The sequence below is a fragment of the Molothrus aeneus genome, chromosome 4 (genome assembly GCF_037042795.1).
Source record: "Molothrus aeneus isolate 106 chromosome 4, BPBGC_Maene_1.0, whole genome shotgun sequence".
NCBI lineage: Eukaryota > Metazoa > Chordata > Aves > Passeriformes > Icteridae > Molothrus > Molothrus aeneus.
The window spans coordinates 45,915,315-45,940,133 of record NC_089649.1 but is presented as its reverse complement, the minus strand read 5'-3'; the positions used below and the strand labels follow the sequence as shown (position 1 = coordinate 45,940,133).

At 43.6% G+C, this 24,819-nt stretch overlaps 1 protein-coding gene across 1 annotated transcript; it reads left to right on the top strand.

The window, feature by feature from the left end:
• The first annotated feature begins 16,890 nt into the window (after positions 1 to 16,890).
• Positions 16,891 to 24,117, top strand: SRD5A3 (steroid 5 alpha-reductase 3). The gene is made up of 5 exons (XM_066549100.1): positions 16,891 to 17,099; positions 20,318 to 20,469; positions 20,857 to 21,051; positions 22,205 to 22,327; positions 22,769 to 24,117. The coding sequence occupies exons 1-5, from the start codon at positions 16,891 to 16,893 to the stop codon at positions 23,026 to 23,028; spliced, it is 939 nt and encodes a 312-aa protein (XP_066405197.1). The 3' UTR covers positions 23,029 to 24,117.
• Positions 24,118 to 24,819: the final 702 nt, after the last annotated feature.

Here is a 24,819-nt window from a genome sequence, read left to right as displayed (position 1 = left end):
GACTTCTTGTACAGAGCTTGTGGGGCACTTCTCAGGTGCTTCTTCAAGCTCACAGGGCTGCAGCTCCCAGTCATGGGCTAAGTGACCTCTCCACCATATCAATGTGACCCCATTTAACCAATAACCAAAATGCAATATAATATATAAAATAATAAAAATGCTGGGTACTGCCTACCCTTCCCTTTCAGATCCCTTTCCCTATTCCACAAGGTGCCCAAGCTCAGCAGAGAGGACAATGGTCTATTCCTCTCCTACTTCAGAGGAGGGTGTGGATTGCCCTCTGTGGACAATTGGGTTCCTAGCCCAGGGAGAGGAAGGCACCTTTCCAGGACTGGATTTCCCTCCAGAAACATGCAGAGGCACCCGCATAGAATTTGCCAAAGGAGCTACAAGGAAAATCCAGCTGTGCAACATTATTCCACTATCCAAATACAAAAACCATGCAAAATTTCATTAATTCCTTCCACCTACTACTATTCAGGTTAAAGCTAACTCAGCTTGTGTCATTGAATATGCCAAAAAGTTTCAATCGGGGATCAGCTGACAATCATTTATTGATTTCAGTTTGCTCAGACAGGAAATAAAAGCTACCCCAACCTACACCCAAAAGTACCACGACAGCCTCTGAGGGAAAAGTCAACCACCTGAGCCACAATATGTTAGAAATCCTCTTCAACCAAGCCTACTGTACTTAAGCAATCCATAGAGATACTATCTTCTAAAAATGGCTAATAAAATGTGTCTTGGGAACACAGCAGCATCCCCAAACCTAAGGCCATGAGGAACTCATGCCCCAGCACAAGAATTATTTATGTGACAATTCTGGAAGCAGATCTGGTACCTGGCTCTCACACACCACCCACCCACACACCACATACACTTCCACAGGTCATTTCTTCCCTTTCAGCTCTCTGCCCCTGAAGCTGCAGTCTCCAGGTGAGAAAAAACAGTGGGGTTTGAGGGGCAGCAAGGTACCCACAATCACCACACATTATTGGAGTGGGGGAGGTTAAACTTACTGCAGGGCTGCTTTGCTTAATTAGTGGCAAAGCAGTTTCAAATATTAATTGCTGCTGGCACTGCAGGGCCAAGTTCAGTTCCCCAAGCTTTATCCAGAAGTGTAGGAGCCTATGGAGATACAACCTGATATGTTTATCTTTGTGAAGCACGCTCTCTGCCTCAGTCGTGTGCCAGATGCAGCCACAGCTGCAGGAAGTTGTTTATCTGCCCTCGTGACCTTGCAGAAGTGTCGGGTGATGGTAAAATCATGTTTTTATTGAGCATCTCTTCTCTTCAACTGGAAATTCTTCACCATCAGTTAAAATGTATTTTAAATTCCATAAGGAAGCCAAGCACTGATACTGCAGAGCTCTGTAATCCAAATATATCCTTTATGGTGTGCTCGCTGAAAGAGTTTATTTTGGGGAGCTAGCTTGAAAATATTCACCTCAGGGAAAAAATTGGAACATCTGAACACCTGTGGTAGCTACTGTTATTAGTACCCTTTCTAAATCTCATAAATCTGTATATTTATTGCCCTTTACATCTCCACATTTCATAGAAACTTCATCTATCCCATTCATTGTACTGTGACAATATTCTGGAGCATAAGGAAGATCCTATGAGCCTTTGGCTGCATTGTCCAGGACTACTGAGGCACACAGGCACTTGGTACCTGTAGGATTTCACTAAGATTTGGAAACCAAATTATACTAGGTCCCTCCAAAAATTTTTATTCTTTACAGTTCTCCAAAGGAAAAAAAGCATACCGTGTGTCAGATAATTCTGTCAAAATAAATTTACAGCTGCAAACGATAGAGCAAGAGCATTTGTCCATAGAGCTAGATACTAATATACATTGATTGATCAGCTTATGGTGTAAGTGATAGTCCTGGGCATGGGAGAAAAAGGATTAAGAAAAATACAAATGGTATGTATCCATCAACCTTATCACTCAGGAGAAAAAATAACAGTGTCATTAGCTAAGTTTCCAAAATAGCCCAGTTTCCTGCTTGAAAGTCAATCCTTCAGAAACAGGTTAAGCCTTCATTTTGTTATGACATGCTGGTAAAGTCACAAGGGTGCCTTTGGTCTTTTTCTGTCAACATTAACGTGCTAAGTGAAAATAATTGTTGCAATGGAAAATACTCACTCGGCGCATAATATATTAGAATTATCAATATTTCTTTTTAGTTGAACAGAGAGATCTTGTTTACCAAATGAAGCGAGTAAAAGGATTTGGTAATGCTTTGTTTTCGTTTTTCCTTCTACCTTTAATCCCTTCATTTGAGTCGAATTTACACAGTAATTTTAGTGATTCTTTACCTTTTTCATTTCCAGAATAAGCAATGCAATTAATACTAATGTAGTCACTTGAATATTTAATCTTCCCCATAACATTAAAATCAAGGCACATTCATTATGCCTGCTGGTGCTGTATTCAATTAGCTGCTTCTGCCTCCACTGGTAACTTCCAGACATTCACAGTAGCTATGTTTAGACACATTTACTATGTGCTCATGACAAAACCAGAGCCATGGATGCTTTAAAGCTTGGAATAGATCCCCATAAAGAGGAGGCTGCTCTTGAAGGTTTGCATTGACTGGAGGTCAAATTTGAGAATTACATAATTCTTTGCTGCAATCTCATTTGTTAGGGTCCAGAGATAATCTGTTTACATTTGGATACAGACCTGATTTTTTTTTTTAAGTTAATTTAGTGTTCTTGAAGGAACTGGGAGCAAATATCTTATTTAGCCACAGGGGAATGACAGCTTGGCTAGGAGCAGTGTAAATTCCCCACCTGTTCTTGATGAGGTGCCTCATTTCTTTTTCTGGTAGACATCCTGATGGGGACGAATGGGTAGATTTATCTCTGCAGTTGTTTTGGCCCGGGAACACTTACTCAGTCCTTGGGAAAAGTGCTGCTAAGAGCAGCCATGGAGGCAGTACCATGGTGGGGCTACCTGTAGTTATAAGACTCAGCAGTTCCTTTCACATGGGACACCCAGTGACCACTAAAGGACAGTAACTCTCACTTACCACTGACATGAGGACAGACTAAACCTGCAAGTGAGTTCCTCATCCCAGATCTTCTAGCTTCACAGGGGAAAGTAAATCTTCATTTGTTTATCTGGGCAATTAGATGCTAAAATATATAAACTTAGAGCACCCATTTTTTCATAATGTTAGCTTGAGTCAGTGTATTATATGAATCTCTGCTTTCAAAAATCCCCTTTTCCAAAGGCAAAGAGCTCCATTCTAGGCACAATAACCCCCAAAGTGAACCTAGAACATCATATATGTGATGTTATATATGTGAACACAGTAGAAACCTGCTGACTTCACAAAATTATCCTCATCTATTTTCAGTGCCATATGATTTTGACACGCAAAATCTCTGAGGTTTCAAGCCAGACAATTAGGTGGATCAAATGAACAGACTGTCATTCAAACTAGACTGTATTCAGGTATATATAAAGTACTGATTAAAGTCCTCTTGCAGTAGGATGCCCTGTGCAATTCTTGGCCATATAATAGATACTGAGTAGGAAGGTTAGATTTCTTCTTTATGTGTCATGGATTAAACTGCTGCCAGAGCAGTGGGATTCATTCTGGTGCCTGCAGTCAAGGAGGGATCCTGCTCTGCTGAAAGAGATTCAAAGGACAGCCATAAAGGACATGTGTCTTTCATGGAGAGATACCAGTGGTGGTTCTTATTTAAATTAACAAATCAGAACAGAGATGATTTGATCATAAGTGCATGCACATGTGTTGAGCCTACAAGCTGGATATTTTCATCTGTAGGAGACCAAGGTATAATAAGTCCATAGAGTGAGAAGCTGAAGCCACACAAATTCAGCTTAGAAATAAAAGTGCAAGCTCTTTGGCTGTAAGGATAACTAATCACTGGAAAAACTTACAAAATTTGTGGGAATTCTTCACCACTGAAAATTTTTATGTCAGGAGTAAATGTCCTTTTTTTTCCCCAAAAAGGTGTTCTAGGTCAAACTTTCATGGAAGTCTCATGTCTTTGCTGGGGATGAAGGTATCCTTTATGTCCACAGAGACTTTGAGTTTATAGCTGTCAAAACTGAAGTCACAAAGACTCATTTTGATTAGAATTATTTAAAATACTATATATAGGAAAAATAAGAGATAAACAGAAATTATCAATTTATTGTTTTCTCAATTAAACATCATGGCAATATACACATTTTCACAAAACATTCCATAGGAAATGAATCCAAAAAGTGCTCCTAAATGCACTATTGGGAAATTTTAAAAATACCCCATAAGCTCTCAGTGCTTGCTGGTGATTTTTCTGTAAAAACCTCCAGTTGAGAGCAATACAAACTGTGATGCTATGAGAAACTCAGGGCTGCACTGTATAGGCAATTTCAACTCAGGCATAAAACAACAGAGGTGATATTTTATATGTGGCATCACTAATGTTCAACAGCTTCCTTAAACACAAACATTTTAAAAACTAGTGTTCTGATCTTTTCTGTTATTGTTTCATTAAGAAACAATCCAAAAGTTGAACAAACTCTTTTATGTCTCCTCCAGAGATTTATCTTTTCATGTCTCTACCATCTATATTCCTTTTGTTCAGACCATAAATCAAGGTTCCAAGCCAGATATTTGTAATAAGTCTATAAAGAAAACAGAAAGAGGTGTGGTGAGTTTATCAGCTTGAACCACACATTTAAGTTTCTGGTGTACATAAAAATTCCAGACTTAAGTCTCTTGACTCTCCCTTCCAAAACATTTCCTGTATAGCTGTGAGGAAAAAAAAAAGGAAGAAAAAAGAAGAAAAAAGAGACATGAAGAGAGAAAGAGAGAGGGAAATTTCTGGAAGGACACACATTAAAAAGCTACAGCAGCAGACTTTATGAGATGCTCAGCAGCAGCATGGCATGTTCAGACTAGCACAATGTGGTCCCACACAGGCCAGCCTGGCTGCAGGACTCACCAGCCCCATTTGATTTCCTGTTGTAGTGCGTTTTTATATTTTGTAATACTTTGAAGTAGTTTTGTTTTGTATTCCCATATTTTTCCCAAATGGTTTATCCCAGACTGTACATCCCTCCCTTTACCTGTGTTATCCTCTCCCGGGATGAGATCATCCCCAAACCCCCACCCTGGCTCTCTGTCAATCACTCACCATCCCATCCCCTCCATCCAGAAGTTTCGGTCCAAGTTGTCGAGTGATTAGCCAGAGGCTGGGAGTCAGCCCCCCAAGCCTTGCCCCATACGCTGTCCTATATGTCCATCCCCCAGTTCCCATCCCTTAGAGTCACTTATTGGTTGGTAAAATGTTATCTACTTTTGGTTTCCACCTCCCTTTAAATGGAACCTTGGCACATCTCCCGGGGCTCTCGGCAGGAGGCCCCTGAGGTGCAGGAGCTCCTTCGGGACTCCTAATAAAACCTTGGATTAACCCCTGCTAAGAGTCGGCCCTTTCTCTTCTACCGATGTCTCTGGTGTCTCTTGTGCTGCAAAGGCGCCCAGCCCAGGTGCCCTCAGCACCCTCGGGGCACACACAGAGAGTGTCTCCCTGCTGTCAGCCCAGGTGCCCTCAGTACCCTTGGGGCACACACAGAGAGTGTCTCCCTGCCAGCCCAGGTGCCCTCAGCACCCTCGGGGCACACACAGAGAGTGTCTCCCTGCTGTCAGCCCAGGTGCCCTCAGTACCCTTGGGGCACACACAGTGAGTGTCTCCCTGCTGTCAGCCCAGGTGCCCTCAGCACCCTCGGGGCACACACAGAGAGTGTCTCCCTGCTGTCAGCCCAGGTGCCCTCAGTACTCTCGGGGCACACACAGAGAGTGTCTCTCCGCTGTCGGCCGTGTCGGGGCTGCCCCCCGGTGTCTGCCGACTCGGGACTGGCCCAGGGTTCCTGAGAGGCTCGCAGAGAGACAGAGACAATTTCCAAAGCAGAGAATTGAGCTGAGAAGCAATGCTATTACTTCCTCAGATGTATGCCTGTCCTTCATTTTCATCACAAAATGAAGAAAGAACCCTCTTCTGTTTTTCTGGGAGCACACCAGAGTTTCAGCACAGGCCAGCCTGGGGCTCCTGCAAGGTGAGAGCAGGAGAGCAGCCCCCTCCAGGGGCAAGGGGCTCCTGCAAGATGAGAGCAGCCCTTCCATGGGCTCCTGCAAGGTGAGAGCAGCCCCCTCCATGGGCAAGGGGCTCCTGCAAGGTGAGAGCAGCCCCCTCCATGGGCTCCTGCAAGGTGAGAGCAGCCCCTCCAGGGGCAAGGGGCTCCTGCAAGGTGAGAGCAGCCCCCTCCATGGGCTCCTGCAAGGTGAGAGCAGCCCCTCCAGGGGCAAGGGGCTCCTGCAAGGTGAGAGCAGCCCCCTCCATGGGCTCCTGCAAGGTGAGAGCAGCCCCCTCCATGGGCAAGGGGCTCCTGCAAGGTGAGAGCAGCCCCCTCCATGGGCTCCTGCAAGGTGAGAGCAGCCCCCTTCAGGGGCAAGGGCTCCAGGCTGCTGCAGGGGACAGCAGCAGGATAGCTCCATGTCAGCCCCACAAACAGGAATCCAAAACGCCAGAGTGGAAAACTTCGTGCTGCACACAAATCCCTTTGTTTTTCCTTCCCTGGCATCTTCAAAAATCCTGTACAATAACAGCTTAGCACTAGTCACAGAAAGGCTTGAGGAAGCAACAGAGAGCTGCCAAGATTTGTTTTCATTTCCTCCTAAGTAGTGTCTTCTAATTCATCAGATCACTTTCCAAGTCTCTTTAGATCTAAGTGGAAACAACTGCTGCATGCAAAAAAAACTGAGCAGAGAGAACTGTCCACTGTCATTGCATTTTTAGGTGTGACAAACACTGAAACTGCCTCTCCACTACATCACTTCAGCATGGCTCACTGGGAATTAATCCATGCTTTTCCTTAAATCCTCAAGCCAGATGAAAGCTGTTGGTTCAATTTGGAGGTGAGCTAGGGAATTTAGCAGGCTAAAACTGTCTGTATTGGAGTGAAATTAAAAACTATGTTTCCTCAGCCAGGATGAATTTTCAGGGAGCTTATGAGCAGATCAGGAGTTGAATTCAACCACAGGCAACCTTGATAGTAAGTGCTGAGTCCAAAAGTTTCCAACAGGCCCTCTGATCACCGAGAACTGGAAGGCAGACGAGATACTGCTAAAAATGATTTTTGCAGAGGTGGGAGGAAGCAAATGCTGCCATCTCCAGACACCAGTCAGGCAGGGGCTGAGGGCAAGGAGAGGGGCTCTGCATGACTGTTGCACTGGTGGTCACAACAAAATGCAGGAGTGACAGGCAGCAGGCTGGCCATTCAGTGGGCATTCACAGCTCTTACATACACTGCTCACGACAGTCAGACCTCTGACTATTGTGCTAATAAGTATTAGGAAGGTCCTGAGTTTAGCTCTATCCTGTTGAGCAAAGCCACTGAAGCTTGTGTTTAATCCCTTGCTGAATAGAGAGAGACTCCTGAAATAAGATCTAAGTGAACTACAAGATGATGGAATTTAAAGGAATCAGGGAACAAGGAACTGAGCAAGGAACAAGGAACTCTCCTGCCCAATTAGAGCTCTGGCAGGCCACGGTCTGCCCTCTTGGCCAGCAGCATTTGTACACCTTCTGAGGCCAGCCCATCAAGCCCAGACCCACCATGCAGGATGCCCAGTGCTTACATCCCTACATCCCTGCTCATGACAGAGGAGACAGGGCCACTTCCAGCCCTCTGACATGGTGTGAGTGGCAGTTAAAGAGAGGTGTTTGTCACTTACTGTCCTGTGCCCTGTCTACACTGAGCACTGGCTCAGGCAAGCTTGCCTAGAAGGTTTAATGATCTGGCTGTATTTCTCCTCACACCCATGGGCTGCACAGTTGGAAAGGAAAACCTAAACTGTTTACATAGTGGTACAAATCATTGTGGTTTTCACCTCTCTCTCTCTCTCTCTCTTCCTTTTCTAGCTGCTTCAGGAGTGATTTCAGCAGGAACAGTATTCTGTGTGTAAAGCTCAGCAGAGCTATGGGTAGAGCACAGTGCTCTGAGTTCCTGGCACATTGCTGTGCTCCTGGCACAAAGGCCAGAAGCACATGCAAATAATACATCCTTATTGCTCTGACAGTCGTCTTGCTGCTCTCAGTCCAAGGGGTTTGAAACCTGTCAGGATAAGATTTCATTAAAAGAGCCAAGAAAACAGCAGTCTGGAGAGCAGAGCCTGCATCTCCTCCTAGGTAACAGTGCCAGCCCCATGTGACCTCAGCATGTTTTGAGTCCAGACAATAAGAATGTTTATTAACTGCTGTCTCGGCTGCTGAACCGAGATGAATCACACAATGGGGCTGGCAAGCAAGCTGTGCCTTTGGCCAAAGCTGCTCACAGCCTCTGAGCACAGGGGCTGGGATTATTTATCACAGAGACCCCCCTGCCTCAGTCATATCTACCCACTCATAACTGTTTATTTTTCTAGCCCTTAGTTCAGAGAGCAGCAGAGCAGCATGTGTCAGTGCAAATGCCTTACACAGGTAAGGCACTACAAGTAATTAACTTGTGGATGACCTTTCATTTGCTTTAACACTTCCAGGGTTCATTTTAAATTTTTTTCCAGTCATACACACAGATGCCAATGAAGTGGACACCACAATGCTTGTCTAGCTGTATCACAAGAAGCCCCTCTGGCTTCTCACATATCTATCATATCCAGAAAACTGTTTCCACTGGGAGAAGATACAGAGTATTTTCAAAAGTGCTTTAAAACCAGTGTCAACCCCCAGCTCCTCTGGTTTGCTGCTGCCATTTTAAATTATTTGCCTCTTAATTCTGTGCCCCCAGCTCAGAAGCTAATCCTGTGCCATCATGTGTATGACAGACCTGGTAGGTAAGGAAATCTCAGCTCTCCTACCTAAAAATCACCAGATAGTTGTCACTGATTGGCTGCATCTGAACATGCTTGCAGCATGCAGTGCTCTTCAGGCACTGTTACTCTCTCAGCTGAAGCCAGTATTTATCACTATTCTACAGGCATTTGTAGTGTTAAGTCCCTAATAAATATTTATTGAGAAAATTACTAACGTAACACTTTCTTGATGAATATTTACTAGAGATTTTCAGTCAGTAAGCACAACAAGGAAAAAAAATCCTTTAAAAATCTGTTACTGAAAAACATGAATTAGAAAAGCAAGACAAGATAAAAATTAATCAAACAGCTGGCAAAAAGGAGTACAAAACTTAAGCACATGCCAGCAAGGGAAGAAGTACACAGCAAAGGGTTTGACAGAATAAAAGAAGATGTGTGAGCTAAAGTGGAACTGATTCCCTTCTCAGTCCAGATTTCATTCAGAACTAGACTGGGATTTGTAACAAAAGCTACAGATCAGATAAAACTGATTTCCTTTGAATAAAATACCATTCTCTTGCACCTTCACTTGAAAATACTGCAAAGCCAGCAGTAGGTTTTCCTCATTTACCACATCAGACTGAAAGGCTGAGCTCAGATGCAGTTAGAATCAAGTCCTGCTAAGGTAACTAAGCAGTTTCAACTATAAATAATATACTGTTAGCACAGACCTTGCATCTTTTTTGCCCTTTGTAGCAATGTAGCATTAATAAGAAATCAAAGATATTAAATTGTCTTTCCAATATTACACTAAATTAGTTAATCAGGAAGAGTTAATTTGCCCAGATTATATTTATACAATAAGGATAAATGAAAAAAAAATTGAATATTCATCAACAGCTTTCATTTCCCTTGTGACATGTTTACCTTTAGCAACACAAATGATTTTCTACAGCTGTTTTTACAGCTGTTAACTGTACTTAGTAGTTGAAAACCTGAATTTCTTTCTAGTCACAGGTCACAGACAGTAAGGGTTCATTGAGTCTCTGCATCCTTCCCAAGGCAGGATCACCAGTAAGTATGAGCACATGCATGAATTTAGCCTGTGGCTTCATGCCATGGCAGAGCACTGATAACGTAGGGAAAATGACACATCTGCATTCTGGAGCAGGGCAGCAGCCTGGCATTTTCAAACCTAATGTTTCCTTTTCAAAGCAGGTGATACCCCTGGGACACAGCCACTTTCTTTAGCTCCCATACAAAGGGAGAGATACCCACTCCCTATAATGCCCAGAGGAGAAGGTGCTTCTGCTACTCAGTAATATCATTCTCATAGTCCATGACAAATGTGGGTCCTGCTCCTGTTCATGATTTCATGTATAGACTGGAACATCTGCCACCCCAGAGAACAGGACCTATGTCCTAAAATTCCTTCTGTTTCTGTGATTATGTTTACTAAACAGGTACCAACATTAAAATACTTTTCATTCACAGTCCCAGAGGGTATAGGAAAAGCCCACTAATGTCATCCATTTCCATGGAGTATATAAAGCAGCATAGAAATGGTCTGTGTTTCCTTGAGGGAACTTTGATTCTTCCCAGTTGTGAGATCTAAATGTTGTTATTACTTTTCTCATTGCCTGCCTAGTCTATTTAGAGCTTTCCTTCTTCAGCTGATATCCCTGAGACAGCTAACTGCCCTCCATTACTTTTATCAGCCTTGGTCTTTCTCCTTTGGCGGGCAGTTAGTGCCTGAACTCTCACACCTTGTATTTGAGTCTGAAAGTTTCAAAAAGAATCTCAGGGAAAAACTTTTGCTTTTAAACCCATTCCTGAATGCAATCTGTCTACTCCAGGAAAATCCTGATCATTCTGCAAGCAAATATATTCTGGCAGATTTCGAAATAAATATAAAATATACAGAAGACAGAGACAGGTATGTCCTTTGAAGATTTTTGTACAGAGTCAGATAATAATTTGCTACTCTTAGGGCCTGAATTCTGCCCCTGCCAAGCCCTGTGCTTGTAGCAAGGACCAGTGCCCTTTGACAAAGAAATTATTAAGGACTCATTCCTGAAAATTTTAACTTATCTTCCCTGCTCTCATTTTAACCATAACTTACTTATAATCTTAAGTAAAGGTGTATTTTCATTAAGCCATATTGAAAATCAAAGTAATTCAAGTGATAATTATGAGCTTTAGGTAATTTTCTCCCTTACAAACTTCCTTAGATAATGATAGTTTCTCAAAAATCCAAATGCCAGTTCATATAGCACACAGCTTGCCCAGATTTAGCCTTCACAGCACATTACCAATCTGAGATCAATACCATATCATAAAGCAACTTTTATTCCCAGGGTGAAACTCCAAACTGTCTCAGATTCCAAGTTGACTACATTGGCAAGATACTGGCTAGCTGTGTTTGGTGGAAACTCAGCAAATAATATAGCTGAATGGTGAACAAATCATGTATCTTAGTATCATGGCCCTCAGACATGTAGAAGTCACACCTTGAAGTCTGTGGATTCCTGTGCATGAATTATGAATGAAGATCTATGCAAATATAACTGTTTATAACAGTGTTTATCCCAGAGGCATGGCACCAATCCTGAACAGGAGCTCTCATCTTATCAGAGACTGACTCCTGCTTTCTATCAGCTAGTGGAAACACTCACATTTTATAATTTGAAAGCCAAGGGCACATAGTCATCCCTTGAATGGGGGAAGTGCATTTCAGTGTAAGTTTCTCACATCTCTAAGTGAGCTTTTTTTGTGCTCTGTGATTTATGTTTTCTTGGCCACAGCATCTCAGTGTATTCTGCCAGTGACCAAAACCAGTAGACACAGGCTGGCATTTTAAACTTCAAAATGCAGCAATCTGATTGCCTTCTTGGTTTACTTGCCCACAAATTACAGAGATGTATGGCTTTAGCCAATTCTGTTAATTAGTTGAATCAAATAATGTTTTGACAGCTAAGGTTTCTAGACCCACTAGTACCAACCAACTGAACACAGATCATTACATCCTATAAACAAGTGTCTAGATTTTAAAATCCTCACCTGTACTGGCTTTAAGCATTTTGATACAAGTCTGAAAGACTGTGGCCTCTAATTCTACTTTCAGGGTTGTTTTTGTGCTGAATTCACATTTAATCCTGTCTCAGAGATTACCAAGAAACTTAACTGTAGCTATTTAGCTCATAAAGTTTTTGGGCTTCATTGGCAAACAAAAATATTTGTTGGAAAGAAAAGTCTGAACAAAGCAACCAGCAAGAAGTCTCTGAGTAACTGAATCATTTCCCTATTCTCCCTTATAAATGAAAAAAAAAACAAAAAAACCCAAAACCAAAAACAAACTAACAAACAAAAACCAAAACAAAAAAAAAAACACAAAATCACTATTTATAAGTCTAGTAAGTCTGGAGTTGCAGTGAAATCTGCTGTGGGCTGGCCAGTAAATGATGCTGATTTTTGCCCCTCATGCAGACAAATTCCTCTGAATAATATGATGGCCTGAGTTGAAAATCTCCAAAGCAGAACTTTCCTGTCCCACACCCTACAAGCATTTCATTAAGTTCTATCAGATGTTATGGTCCACAGTGGCCCACACAAGTCCAGCTTTGTGACACAGAAATTTGAGCTCTTGTCTGACCTCTCCAGCTTTTCCTATATGGTTCAGCCAAGCCTTGATCCTCCTTCTCTGCTTTTGCACACCATCTTTCCAGGCTTTCTCTCCATTCTCCATATACTAAAACCTAATAAGTTTTGTTATAAGTGAAGTCTCACAGAAACCTATAAACTGTCTGAGTAGGTCTCCTTTAACAGGCAGGAAACACAAAGCAGTTACATTTACAGACAACTCTCTTGCATGACCTGGCCTTTTGTGAAAAAGTTTTTTTTATTGAACTTAGTGAAAACCTCTTTGTATGACACTCATCAACTCTAGATCCAGGAGTATAAACAGTTTATACCCACTTTTATTCTGGATCCTCTGAGACTCTCTTTCCCTTAAGCAGATCTTCAGCAGGGAGGACAATACAGCTCAACAGCTGATACATCAATGCTCAGGAAGAAAAAAAATAACACTCTAGAGATACCTGTCTCCATCAGTTATATCAGGAACCTACGCAAATAGTTTCATCTATTTACCTAATTTTCAGATGGATAAAGTTAGGTGAGTTGAACTCCACCTCTCGAGACAGAATAAGTGTCACGGGGCTGAGAACAAGTATTTGCCACAGAAAGCCAACAAGCAAACACAAATGTCGGGAATTGTTGAAGTTCAAAGCCTACAAACGCAAAAATAAGCTGTTCCAGACAGCTAACGCGAGGAGAGGCTGCGAGGTGGGAGCCCCGCAGCGCTGCTGTTGGGAGGATGCTGTGAGGGTGCTGTGAGGATGCTGTGAGGATGCCGGGAGGATGCGGGGAGGATGCTGGAGGGATGCTCGGGGCACTCCAGGCAGCGGGAGCCGGAGCCCAGCGCAGGGCGGGCGGGTTTCGGGACCCGAAGAGTGCTGGTGCCACCTAGAGGGAGTTACTCGCCTAAAAAGTGGGGAAATCGTCACTGCACATGGTGTCACACAATTAGCCACAATTGTACAGCACTGGGGAAAAAAACCCTAGAAAGAAGGGCTCTCTCTTACTGCTGAGCAAACTATTTACACAATATGAGCAGTAGCAGCGTAGAACTTATACCTTCATCTCAGTTTAGCTAGAAATTATAAATGCAGACAGTATATTTAAGACAAATAACTACTGATTCCTCTTCCCTTCAAACAATTTCCCAGCCACACAGCTGTACTCCTTCCCTTCTTCCTCCAATTATCTGAACTCTGAGGAAATAGCCAACAAGCTGACCACACTGGAGGCTGGATCCCACTTTCCTGTAGCGACAGCCATGGCTGGAGTGGAGGGAGCCTTGGGTGTCCAGGAAGCACTGACTATGTGGTCAAGAAAGCCTCAGGGATGCAACTCCACAACCCCCTGCAGACCACCAGCTTTTCCAAATGATCCATCTGGCATCTCCCTGTGTAACTTAAATCTGCTCTGCATTATAAGGGCCAGCACCCACAAGCAAAGGAAGGATTCAAGTATAAACATAAATCGTTGTAATTCTTTCATCATTAAATCTGCCACCTACACCTGTAGGTTTTACCATTATTATAGCAGTGACAATAACTTCCAGGGACACTATGGAGCTGGGGGAAGCGTTGCTGAAAGGTGGACTCTGCAACCCTTTCACAGTAGGTTAAAGCAATTTCTGAGTAAGTGTTGACCAAAACATTGTACCACAGCACTTTCCTTTAAGCTTCTGCACATGATCACTGCCATGGGTTAGTCCATGGGCACAGCATTGATGCTGTGGCTCTTATTTGCCCCATAGGAAATCCTACATGGCATCCATGCTGAAGGTGATTGTTAAGATATTAAAAGAGACCTGTTCTACCTGTTACAGCTGCAGTTTTCTCAAACACTAATTCTCTCCCTTTCCACCTTGGTGTCCTGGTAGAGTGCAGAACAAGTGTGGGGTCAGGCTTACTAAACCCTCTTTGCCTGGTTTTGCTGCTCATAACACTGCAGGTAACACACCACAGCTAGCAACACAGCTTGCCATGTAGAAATAGTGCCTCATACACTCATACCCACACCTAGAAGATTCCTGCTCTTCATTCCTTAAAGCTTAGCTCATGGAAAGAGGTATTTGATATTAAATATTTGGTAGTTCACTGACCTCCATGAGAGCTGTACCTCCAAGGAGCTGGGTTAAATCAATTTGGAAGATTATTGAAGTGCCAAAAAGTTGAGTGCATGTCACCCTAAATGGGAACATGGCGAGATGCACTGCATGTCTTTGGGTATGTAGGACTGTCCTGCTGGAGCCCTGCTGTCATACACCAGATTATTCCCCAGCAGCACACCTGTAGGCACTCTGGCTTCACTGTCTCATGGGCACTGTAACAGCCACATTCCTTGTCCTTCTCTTTACAAACATCCCCAAAGCCCAAACTCTACAGAAAAATGAATCTGGAGTGCCGTGGAAGCCAAGGATCCACTCAGACTGTTGCAGAGCCATGCCATACACCCAGCCAGGAGTCTTTAGACCATGATTTCATGAAAATAGAAACTGCACTGGCCAACAAAATTGTTGAGCAAAACTATTTCAAGTTTTAGAAGGTTGCTGCTCAGACAAGGAAGGACTTGCTTTATAGGCCAGACCATTGCTGCCCCTTGTCTTATCTGTCTTGTGGAAGCTTTAAAAGGAGCAGACTGCAGAGACAAAGATGTGACATGTCTCCTTTTTGTTTCAGAAAGAAAATGAGGCTGAAAAGAAAGAGGTATATCTGCTGTGTTTCAGAGAGATACACTCCAAGAGTGGAGTGGACAATGTCCAGCTGGGGGGAATGTGCAGCACAAGAGCACAGGGTGCTTCAAGTCAGGACCTGCAGAAGGACATTGCAGCTGTGACCTGCAGGCTGTCACAGGCAGCTCCCATGCCATCACTGCTTGCACAGCAGGCATGGCTGCTCCCTGCTTACACATGCCTTGCTGTGCTGGAGCCAGTCACCACAGCAGCACTCTGGAAATGTGGCTATGTAGAACTCAGAGATAAGCATGGCAAGGCAGCTGCTGGCTGAGCCCCCCAGCTGCAGGGCTGGGAAGCAGGGATGGTGACACTCCTACCTCCTGCCCAGCACATCCTGGGCATGCTCTCCTTCCCCCTGCTCTCACCAGCTGGGGAATTATCCACATATAGTCAGCTCCTTCCTCTCACTCCCCAAAGATTTACACCCACCTGGCTGATATATTCATCTCCTGCTAATTACCGAAACCATTTGGCCATGAAATCCTTGAACCAGATTTAGGTTTCAGTTATACACAATTGACAAGAGAATTACACTGAGCACCAAGCATTGACATAAATGGTATTGAATGACACATATTTATTATAACCTGTCATGCAGATATAACCAGAGAGCTACCAACACATTTTAGCAAGAAATGTGAGATTCAATGATTTTTTTCTCAAAGCAATGTCACTGACGTCATGAGTGCTTCAGCAGTGCATGTGCTGCTTTGAAGGATTCACTGATAGGATTGATTAATGTAGTCATATCTCAAAATAATCTAGGCAGAATTTATACCTCTGCTTAGTAAAAGTACATTGGTAAAATATAAAATTTGCACCTCAATGTCCTTCTTCTACTGAAGGGCCCAGAAATTAACCCAGCACTCAAGGTGTGGCCTCCTTAGTGCTGAGTACAGAGGGACAATCACTGCTGGCCACACTATTGCTGACACAGGCCAGGGTGCCATTGGCCTGCTTGGCCACCTGGGCACATCTGGCTCATGTTCAGCCCCTGTCACCAGCACCCCCAGGTCCTTTTCTGCTGGGCAGCTTTCCAGACACTCTTCTTCCAGCCTGTAGCACTGTGGGGGGTTGTTGTGACCCAGGTGCTGGACCCAACACTTGGCCTTGTTGAACCTCACACTACTGGTCTTAGTCCATGGATCCAGCCTGTCCAGAACCCTCTGCAGAGCCTTCCTGCCCTCCAGCAGATCAACTCTATCACCCACTTGGCGTTATCCATGAATTTACTGGGGGTACACTCGACTCCCTCATACAGATCAACAATAATGATATTAAACAGAACTGTGCTCAATACTGAGCCTTGCAGAACACCGCTGCCAGCTGGATGCAGCACCATTCACCCCTACTCTCTGGGCCCGCTCACCCAGCCAGTTCTTAACCCAGCGAAGGGTACAGCTGTCCAAGCCGCGGGCTGCCAGCTTTTCCAGCAGACTACGGCGGGGAACGGCGCCTAAGGCTGTCAGACAACGCGGCCCGGCGCTGCTCTGGGCGCGGGGACAGGGACAGCGGGCAGCACCCCGGCTCCGCAGCGCCGCTCGGGCTCCAGGGACTCCGCTTTTCCCGAGAACGGGAAGCGGAAGGGACAGCGCCGCCGTCGGAACGGGGCGGAACCGGCCGGGGCGGAACCGGCCGGGGCGGAACCGGCCGGGGCAGGGGCCGGGCCGGGGCGGAGCGGGCCCGGGGCGGAGCGGGCCCGGGGAGATGCTGGCGGCGCTGGCCGCCGCCTGGTCCCTGCTGGCCGCCGCCTTCCTGGCGGCGCTGCTGCTGCTCCGGCGGTCCCCGGCGCCGCGGCCTGGCCGCGCTGGCCTGGTGATCTCCGGCCTCTTCCAGGACCTCATTCGCTACGGGAAGACGAAGCGCGGGTGCGGGCAGCTCCCGGGCTGGCTGCGGCTCCTGCAGGTGCCCAAGAGGTGAGGCCCGTCCTGCCGCCGTGGCGGCGCGCAGCGATGGCCGCGTCTCGGGTACCGGGTGCGCGTCTCGGGTACCGCAGCCGGAGGTCGCGGCAGTGAACAAGCAGCACACGCCGAGAGCACGGCGTGGGTTTTATAGAGATGGGCTCAGCTTTGTTGCGAAGTGTTACTCTGGTTCTGCAGATGGAGAACCGAGGAGCATAGAGACTGTGAGCGATCGTCCAGAATCCCTGTGTTCCAAATCGGAACAAAACCCGAATCCCTTGAATCCCAGTCGCATGCGAGGTCTCCAAAACAAACCTCCCTGCAAGACTCAGGTCAGGCACCTGGGAACGAGGAATCCTGAGTGATTGTGACTCTGCAAATGTGCTGTAGGTTGACTGTCTTACTCCAGTTCGTAGTCGTTGCCTTCTCCCTTCAAGGTTTCTTTTTGAAATGTGGCCAATAACAGCATGGCAATACAGCAATCTAGAGCTTGCATGAACAGTCTCTCTGATAAGGCAAAAGAACCACTGCATTATCCAAATCCACCTTAACAGATGTTTGATGAAACAAAATTAAATATGTGTATATGTTTAGATGTGTAATTAAATGAATTAAAATAACTAGATGTTTAGTGAAATCATGAAAGGAGGCAGTACCCCCTCCACCCCCCTTTCTGGTTTTATGTATTATGGGATTTCTTATTTTTTAATCAGCTGAGATTCATGACTAGAACTAGTCTTTGACTTGAACATAGAGCCAGGCAGGGTCTTGCAAGGCCAGCAGGACAGGACTGGGAGGCTACTTGGCCTGAAGATCTGATCTCCCCTATTGTAACAATCTCTGACACATTTTGTATACAAAGCTTTCAAATGAAAAGTTAAAAAAAGTTTTGTGACACAGCAAGTTATTCATGGAAAGGTTGTAATCTTGGTTATCAGGCTTTATGATACAGAATATACCCAGGGATGTGTTTAAAATGTGCAGTACCCTGAGTGAAAATAAGGATTCATAAAGGCTTTGTCTTAATCACTGTGTACTGCAGCTTCTTGTCTGAGTTGACCTTTCTCCAATAGAAGTTTCCCAACACCCCTGCATAGGGAGATTGGTGTCTGAAGAATGTGCTTTTTCAAGGAATTGGTCTCAAGGCCTCAGTATGTACAAAGCAATTCTGTTAGTTAATCATAATAATGACAGTGAATCCATAACACTTCTACCTGAAGGAATAGAGAAGATCTTGAAGGTAGCCACTAAGGCGTTTTCTATTCTTTTCAACTGTCTCTTGTTTCCAGTCAGGCATTGTGTTTTCACTAGCCTGAGCTTGTTTTTAACTTTGCCATTCTGTTTTGTAAAATGTTGTGTTGCATTTCAGGTTGGCTTGGCAAATAGTAAAAATTCCTCTCCTTGAAGAGGGATGGCACGTGTACTTGCTGTAGTGCTGGTTTGATCTCTAGGTCAGATATATCCCCACTGTAACTGGAATTGCTGAAAGCTCGAAGGGTGTGTCTCTTTTAAGTTGCCAGGGCTTGTTTGTGTGCTGGTAGCAAAAATCAATGTGTGGAGAAAGTTTCCTGGCAAGTCACAAGATATGAGTCAACTGAGTAATAGGACTTCAGGGAAAGAGCTTGAAATTTGGAGGTGATGGTGAGTTTTTATCAATGTACAAATTCTGTTTGTCTTAGAAAGGGAGGGAGGGGAGTTAAATTTTAGTTCTGCTGTCGTGAATCAGCAGAGAGAATGTTGCAGTTTCTGCTTTGTAGAAGAAGGAACTGAGGAGAAATCATAATCTATAGGGAAAACCAGCTGCCAATGGGCAAGGTGCTCTGGAGCACACAGGGATGCTCGCTAGTGCTGTGATTCTGACTTGATCTCTTTTGTGCTCTTGAGAGATACCCGAGCTGCTCTGGGGAGAGTCATTGGTTTCACTAAGCAAGAGTGTTGTACCCCTTCACTGCCCCAAGAGAAGAGTTTGCATGTTCAACAGAAATGTTGTCTTCACTTGACTATACAGTTATATCCTAGTTTTGTACCAGTAGTTACATTGTCAAGTAAGGCTATCAGTGTAGGGGGATACAATATAAGAAAGTAAAGCTAGTATAGAAATTAATCTTACCCCATTAAGGAGTTGCAGCTGAGCCAATTATTAGAGATTGGGAGCAGGCCTGATTTTAACAGGCCACACCTGTAGCCAATGAGAGGCGTGTTAAAAAAAGAGTGGATTGGTTGGTTGAGGGGAACTGGAGTCAGTTGGCTGCTGTGAGGACAAGGAAGAGTCAGTGCCTAGAGGAGCTGCCTACAATAAACATCAAGAAGGTACAAAACTCTAGCAATATGGAACACTTGCAATATAATGACATTAGAACTCTTGCACTATAATGACAACATATCAGCATCTTCCCATGGGACATATTTTATCTCTTTGCAGATGTTTCCAGAAGTCCTGATTTTTCTTCACTGCCAGAAGAACTTCTAATTTTAAAAGCATAAGGGAAATACTGGATCACCTAGTTTGAGCTGGATATTGAAAACAACTGTAGGCTATTTAACTCAGCCCAGTTACCTGCTTTGACTGTCATGCCTTGCATTTTGGTAATGCACAATATGCTTTTATAAGTGCATTATGGGGTTGGAAGATTCTTTGTTTTCTTAAAAAAACCAAATGTGTGGTCTTGCCTTCTAATCACCCAGTGGTGTTGATGGTCACTGCTTTTTTTCTGTATGATTGTTGCAGACCTTGAATTTGCAGAAGGACAAGATATTTTAATGTAGAGCAAGGTAATTACTTCTGGGTTTCTTTGATGAATTTTAACATGTCATGTAATGCACCCACTAGAACTGAGAAAAGTGGGAGTGCTGTGAGGTGCAGCAGCTTGGAAATAAGCAGAAGACTAATCTGGATGTACTTTGAGTTGTGTAAATTATAAAGAAAATGTACATCACAAGTAGTTGTAAGCCTTGAGGAGTACTTTTGCAATGTGTGGATTACACTGTCTCCTCTTTAGTGAAGCTATGTTTACTTAGGTAAGCTAAGTTAGGTTATTCCAGGCAGCATTTCACTGGGATAAAATGTGTTAAGGTTATTCCTGCTTGGTACCACTGAAGTCCTGAGTTTTCTACTTGGACATTTATTGTGGGCACCAAAATGGAATGTACTCTCCATCAGACAAGCATGTCCTGCAGCTACCTTTCCAAGGAATGATGAGAACATTAATGAAAACCCTTTTTTGTTCCCACAGGTGGTTTACTCACTTTTATGTGGTTTCTGTGCTCTGGAATGGCTTCCTGCTGATCTGTCTTTTCCGAGCTGAGTTCCTTGGAAAGTCACTCCCATCATGGATTCGGGACATGCACCATGCTCTTGGCAGAGATTCTCAGAGCAAGGACACAGGCAAGTATTCCAGATATGATAATGTAGCCATATAAATAAAAAACCTGGACACTGAATTTGTATCCAAGTGCTACTTCATTGGTTGCTTTTCAACTACGCTCCAAATTACTTTCCTGGTACACCAAGTGCCTTTGTCATTATTGAAGATAGAAATATTTATGGATATGCAGGCTTTCAGCAGTCCTTTTAACAGAAAAGGCCATTAGCGCCTTCTGGAAGAAATCTTGCTCTGATCAGCAGTGCCTCACCTGTACAAATATTTTTCCTGGTTAATTTAAAATGAGAATAAAATTCTGCTGTTGGAAGAGGGAACAGTCTTTTTGAAGCATTGTCAGGGTGAAATTGTTACTGTCTGTTTCTAAGTTGCTGGTTTTTGTCTGCAAGCAGATAGTGAGCACTTCTCTGCACTCCTGGTTCTCTTGCTCCTTTGGCTGCATAGCTGTCGAAGACTTGCAGAATGCCTCTGGACCAGTGTGTTTTCCAGTGGTGTCATTCATATAGTGCAGTACTGCTTTGGACTTGGTTACTACATTGCTGTTGGCTCAACTGTGCTGTGTCAAGTGCCTACTAATGTCAGGAATGGTAAGTGCCTGCTTAGTTATCATCAAAGATGCAGTTTTGCTCTCATTTGTTTCCATTGTGGCAAATGGTTTCATAGAGAGCTGCTTGTTTGAGAAGTGTGTTAACTGATGAGACATAAAAGTACTTCCTGGCATAGTTCAAAGAAATTACATTTCAGTATATCATACAATCAGCCAGCATTATACCCAAACACAGGCAGGGAGACACTTTCATGTTAACCGTCATGGTTATCTGCTGAAAGGATATAGATCATATGCTTTGTGAAGGACAGTAATAGGTACCAGTTCTCAAATGCCACTACACAACTTCAGTTCTCAAACTGAAGAGGAGTTTTTTTTCTTGTAAGCTTTCCTGCAAGCTGAGTCTGCAAGGCTGCCTTGGCCACCTCCTTTTTTTCCCATGGAGAACTTGCCACTGCTCTGCCTTGACTCAGGCAGTGTCTTCTTTCCTTTGGTACTGTAATGTTTCCATTAATACATGAGAAATTTGTATTATATGACTTGTTTCTGTCAACACATTCCATTGGGTGTCACAACTGAGCTGCTAAATCCCCTGCACAGATGAACCATCAGCTGGCTGTAGCACTCCTCCTGTGGTTAATTTTTGTGAGGCAGTCGTTGCTAAGTTTGGTGAAGTTTTTAAGCACTTTGAACCACGTCAGGCAGGGGTGGTATGTACATATGTGTGTGTGTGTATGTGTGTCACTGTGAGGGAGACAACTGTGTGCTTGCATGTTGACCTGAGCCATGACAGCATGTTTAATTAGGATAATAATAGGTACAAACAGTGTTGAATATTGAGGTCTTAGACTACCAATTATGCGTCGTTGCACATCACACTGCATTTCAAACTGCTGGATTAATAACTAGGTATTTTAGTATAGAGCAGTCAAGGGAAATGAACTGCTACCTGGGCACTCAAATGATACAGGATTTCAAAGCCTCTTTCAAGGAATTAGAGGCTCACTACTAGAATTTTGTAAGACAGTAACATTTGAGAAAATGTTATATAGTGTTTTGAGATGTTATATATGTTATATATATATTGTTTGAGATGTAATATATGTTATAACACTCTATGTTATAGAGTGTTTTGAGATGATGCTTGGGAAGTTACTTCCTGGCCATATATTAATAAAACATGTTTCATTCAGGAAAAAAGCTTTCTGTGCAGATCTGCTGGTATCACATCATAGGAGTTATGATGTACATTTGGGCCTCTCTTCACCAACACAGATGCCTTGCAATTCTAGCTAATCTTAGAAAAAGCAGATCAGGTAAGATGTTTCATTTCTGTCAAATATTTACTTAGGTTTTTTTTTCTGGTTGTTTCAATAGGCTTCTGTATCTTCTAATACCTTAAAAACAAGTGTTTCTCCCTTCCTGTAGTATGTAGATTAAATGAGGCTGTTTGGATGGCTGAAGTGGGAGGAGAGGGTGTGGTATGTCTGTATATATAGTTCTGAAAAATGTAATATGAAGCTAACAACTTAAGGATAGACATGGTTTCCATACTCTGTTTGCACAGCCAGAGGTTGCATCTTGTTTCATTAAGTGCAAAGCTGTCAGATCAGATGAAGGTGGATAATGATGATTAATCAGCACATTGCTTATAATTGTGAGAAGATTATGATGATTAATAAGTATATTGTTCCGTAATTGTGAGAACAGTTTGTTTAATGCATCTTCCCAGTTAATTTCTTTCTGTTTGCTTGCAGGAAAGGTTGTAAGTCTGAGCCACAGTGTACCTTTTGGAGACTGGTTTGAGAGCGTCTCTTGCCCTCATTATTTTGCAGAGCTCCTAATATATGTTTCTATGGCCATCACACTTGGAATACACAATGTGACATGGTGGTGTGTAGTGATGTATGTTCTTTTTAACCAGGCATTGGCTGCTGTTTTGTGTCATGAGTTTTATCAGAAAAACTTTAGCTCATACCCAAAGCATCGAAAAGCATTTATACCACTTGTTTTTTAGATAATTTTTTCTAAAGTATTTTCATGCAAACTGGGAATAAAAGAGATTAATGGCTTATTAAAACCAAGGTAAAGTCACACACTTTCTCTAATTCTATCTCAAAAGCCCATAATTTTAATGATAATCTCATCCAAGTGACCAATTTCTGAGGAAATGTAAGGTCACTGCATATCATGTGAGCTAAAAGAGGTTTACTAAAGACCTTAATTCAAAGTAGAGAGATGCTAATTGTGTCTTTTATAGTTATATCTTATGCATAAAACACTTGCTGTTGTGCAGCAAGTCCAAATCATATTTGTGAAAACTATTGAAAGGAGGGAATCATTTGAACTACTGTATTTTATGTAATTTTGACTAATATTGAAGCATATTTCTTTCCAAGTCTCTTTTCTTTGAATCACTTCAGAGGGAGGCAAATTGTGTATCTTTCTGTGCTTCCCTGGTGACAATGAAAACTAGCCACCGCTTTACTACTGGAAGCACAAAAAGCGATGGAGAAAGCTGTGGTGGAGGAGTGACTCATGCTCAGCAGTGGAGATAAACAGACCCATTCGCTGCATTATCTCTTCTGCACCAAAGTGGTTTTGTTCATTGATGAAGACTGCTTTGTCCCTCAAGTGCGAAAATAGTGGAAGGTCCTCTGACTAAAAAGACAGTAGAAGAAAAATTGCAGAAAATTAATGTTCTTTGTTGTGGTTCTGTTGTCTTTATAGTGGGTTTTTGGAGTCCCTCGTGTGTTAGGGGGGACAGCTGTGCAGGATGACCATAAACACAACTACACTGGTTTCTAAATAGATATAATGAACTGCTAGGGCAGAGCACACACAGAAAACAGTACCTAACAAACATTGCAAAGAAATTCTTTACTGGGGAGATAATGTCATTTAGCACAGGGACTTCTTTTGCACTTAACTATTGAATATTTTGTTCCTTCTCATGACACTGGTCTGAATGATCACTTAGTGTAACGAACTGATATGGGTGCTGGTGTTTCAGCATGTTGTCTACTTACATCATGTTATTTTGTACATAAGAAGTATTTTTATACAATGAAGTATATCTTATCAATTAAAAGTTTATTACACTCTGTTTCTATTTTGAATGGTTTTTCAAAATTGGGCTTACGTATTTGAAAAACATGAGCAATCGCTTTATTGCTCCTCAGGAAGCACATTCCTGTCCTTGCTCTGGGGAGAGCATCAGGGCACGCAGCTATCCTGGGAGAGCATCACCTGGAGTGCTGTGTTGAGTTCTGGGCTCCTCAGTTCAGGAGAGACATGGAGCTCCTGGAGCAGGTCCAGCAAGAGCAACAGCGATGGTTATGGGATTGGAGCATCTCTCTTACACAAGGAAAGGTGGAGGAAGCTGCTGGGCCTGTCATCCTCAAGAAGAGACTGAGAGGGGAACTCATCAATGTCTACAACTATCTAGAGGGGGGCATGGTGCCAAGAGGATGGATTCAGGCTCCCCTTGGTCAACGGGACAAGAGGCAAGGGACAGAAACTGATACACACGCAGTTCCACTTGAATATGAGGAGGAACTTCTTTTCTGTGCAGGTGACTGAGCACTGGAACAGATTTCCCGGAGAGGCTGTGGACTCTCCCTCACTGGAGCTATTCAGGACACGGCCCTGGGCCGTGTGCTCCGGGATGGCGGTGCCTGAGCCGGGGCTCGGATGGGCTAGCCGCTGTTGTCGCTGCCAGCCCGACCCGCTCTGTAATTCCGTGCTCGGGGCCCTGCTGGCCTCACGCATACACGAAGCGCTGCTGCGCACTCGGCCAACAACGAAA